This window comes from Hakea prostrata, chromosome 6 (assembly GCF_041222555.1).
Source record: "Hakea prostrata isolate BN-2017 chromosome 6, UWA_Hpros_2, whole genome shotgun sequence".
In the NCBI taxonomy this organism is placed as follows: domain Eukaryota; kingdom Viridiplantae; phylum Streptophyta; class Magnoliopsida; order Proteales; family Proteaceae; genus Hakea; species Hakea prostrata.
In genome coordinates, this window is record NC_142605.1 from 19,079,676 (window position 1) to 19,080,909 (window position 1,234).

A 1,234-nucleotide genomic window follows, 5' to 3' on the forward strand; every position below is an offset into this window, starting at 1 on the left:
AATATACAGGTGGAAGTCAGGTTAATAGGTTAAAGCATTAGCTGAATGCCTGAATATAGTTTCAGGTTAATGGGTTAAAGCATTAGTTGAATATGGTTTCTCTCTGTTTACATCTCATGGATGGTATGAGATTGACCGTAATGATACAAATGTCATTGTTAGACAGTTTCAATGTCTAACACTCTTAACCTTTTTAGTCCTGTTGTTTTATATTCTATATAAGATAATGAAAACCCATCTAAATTCTCACACTGATACACAAAAAGACTCCCTAAACTTGTCTGTAGAGTTTGAATTGAGAAGAAGATGGATTCGATTAGAAGCAAGCCTGGTTACATCGTCTTTATGCTGGTGGTTGCTGCCTCCATGATGGTGGTGAGCAGTCATACTCCAAAAACAATTGTCGTAGGAGGTTCCCAAGGCTGGCATTTTGGGTTCAACTATAGTGACTGGGCACGTCAAAATGATCCCTTCTTCCTAAATGACACTCTTGGTTTGTGTTTTAACTCATATATTAATTGGGTTTTGTTCATGATAATTACTCCAAGAATCATCTTTGATTATTGTTTATACAGTGTTCAAATACGATCTACCAAACGGCACCAGAATGCACAATGTCTTCCTGCTGAAAGATTGGGGGAGTTATCAGACATGCAACCTGACCGGAGCAACCATGGTTGGGAACTTGACGGCTGGAGCTGGGGAGGGCTTAAAGTTTGTGATCCAGGAAAAGAAGCATCACCATTTTGCTTGTGGTGTTGGAAATGGATTCCATTGTGATGTCGGTAAAATGAAGTTTACCTTCTTCCCCTTTATATAATAGAATTCAGGGTTGGTCCAAGCTTGCTCATTTGTCTATGGAAATTGAAGCTTCAGGCTTGGCTAGAGAAGATGCTCTGTTGTTCTATTCCTTTTCTGTCCGTAATTATCTCTTAGTGTGTTTTCTCTTTCCTGTTTTTTGGGTGAATTTTAATGTATTTCTCTTGTTACTATTTTTTTTCTTCGCGTAGAAGGTAGTTTGTATTAAATAAAAAAGAGAAAAATAAAAAAATTACAATCAGTTGTTGGTCTTATAATTTGTGTCCCCCCTTGTAATCTGGTGTACTCTTTTTGTTTTTGGGTAATTGGGTCTTCTATTCGTTGCGGGCAACATTGAAAGATGAACATAATTCCATCAATCCCTGACTGAAAATCGGTAATTCTTTCGAGCCTGAAACCAAAAGGGCCTTCCTTG

At 37.8% G+C, this 1,234-nt stretch overlaps 1 protein-coding gene across 1 annotated transcript; it reads left to right on the forward strand.

The window, feature by feature from the left end:
- The first annotated feature begins 306 nt into the window (after positions 1-306).
- LOC149012455 (stellacyanin-like) lies at positions 307-820 on the forward strand. The gene is made up of 2 exons (XM_089157613.1): positions 307-493; positions 576-820. The coding sequence occupies exons 1-2, from the start codon at positions 307-309 to the stop codon at positions 818-820; spliced, it is 432 nt and encodes a 143-aa protein (XP_089013739.1).
- The last annotated feature ends 414 nt before the right edge of the window (positions 821-1,234 follow it).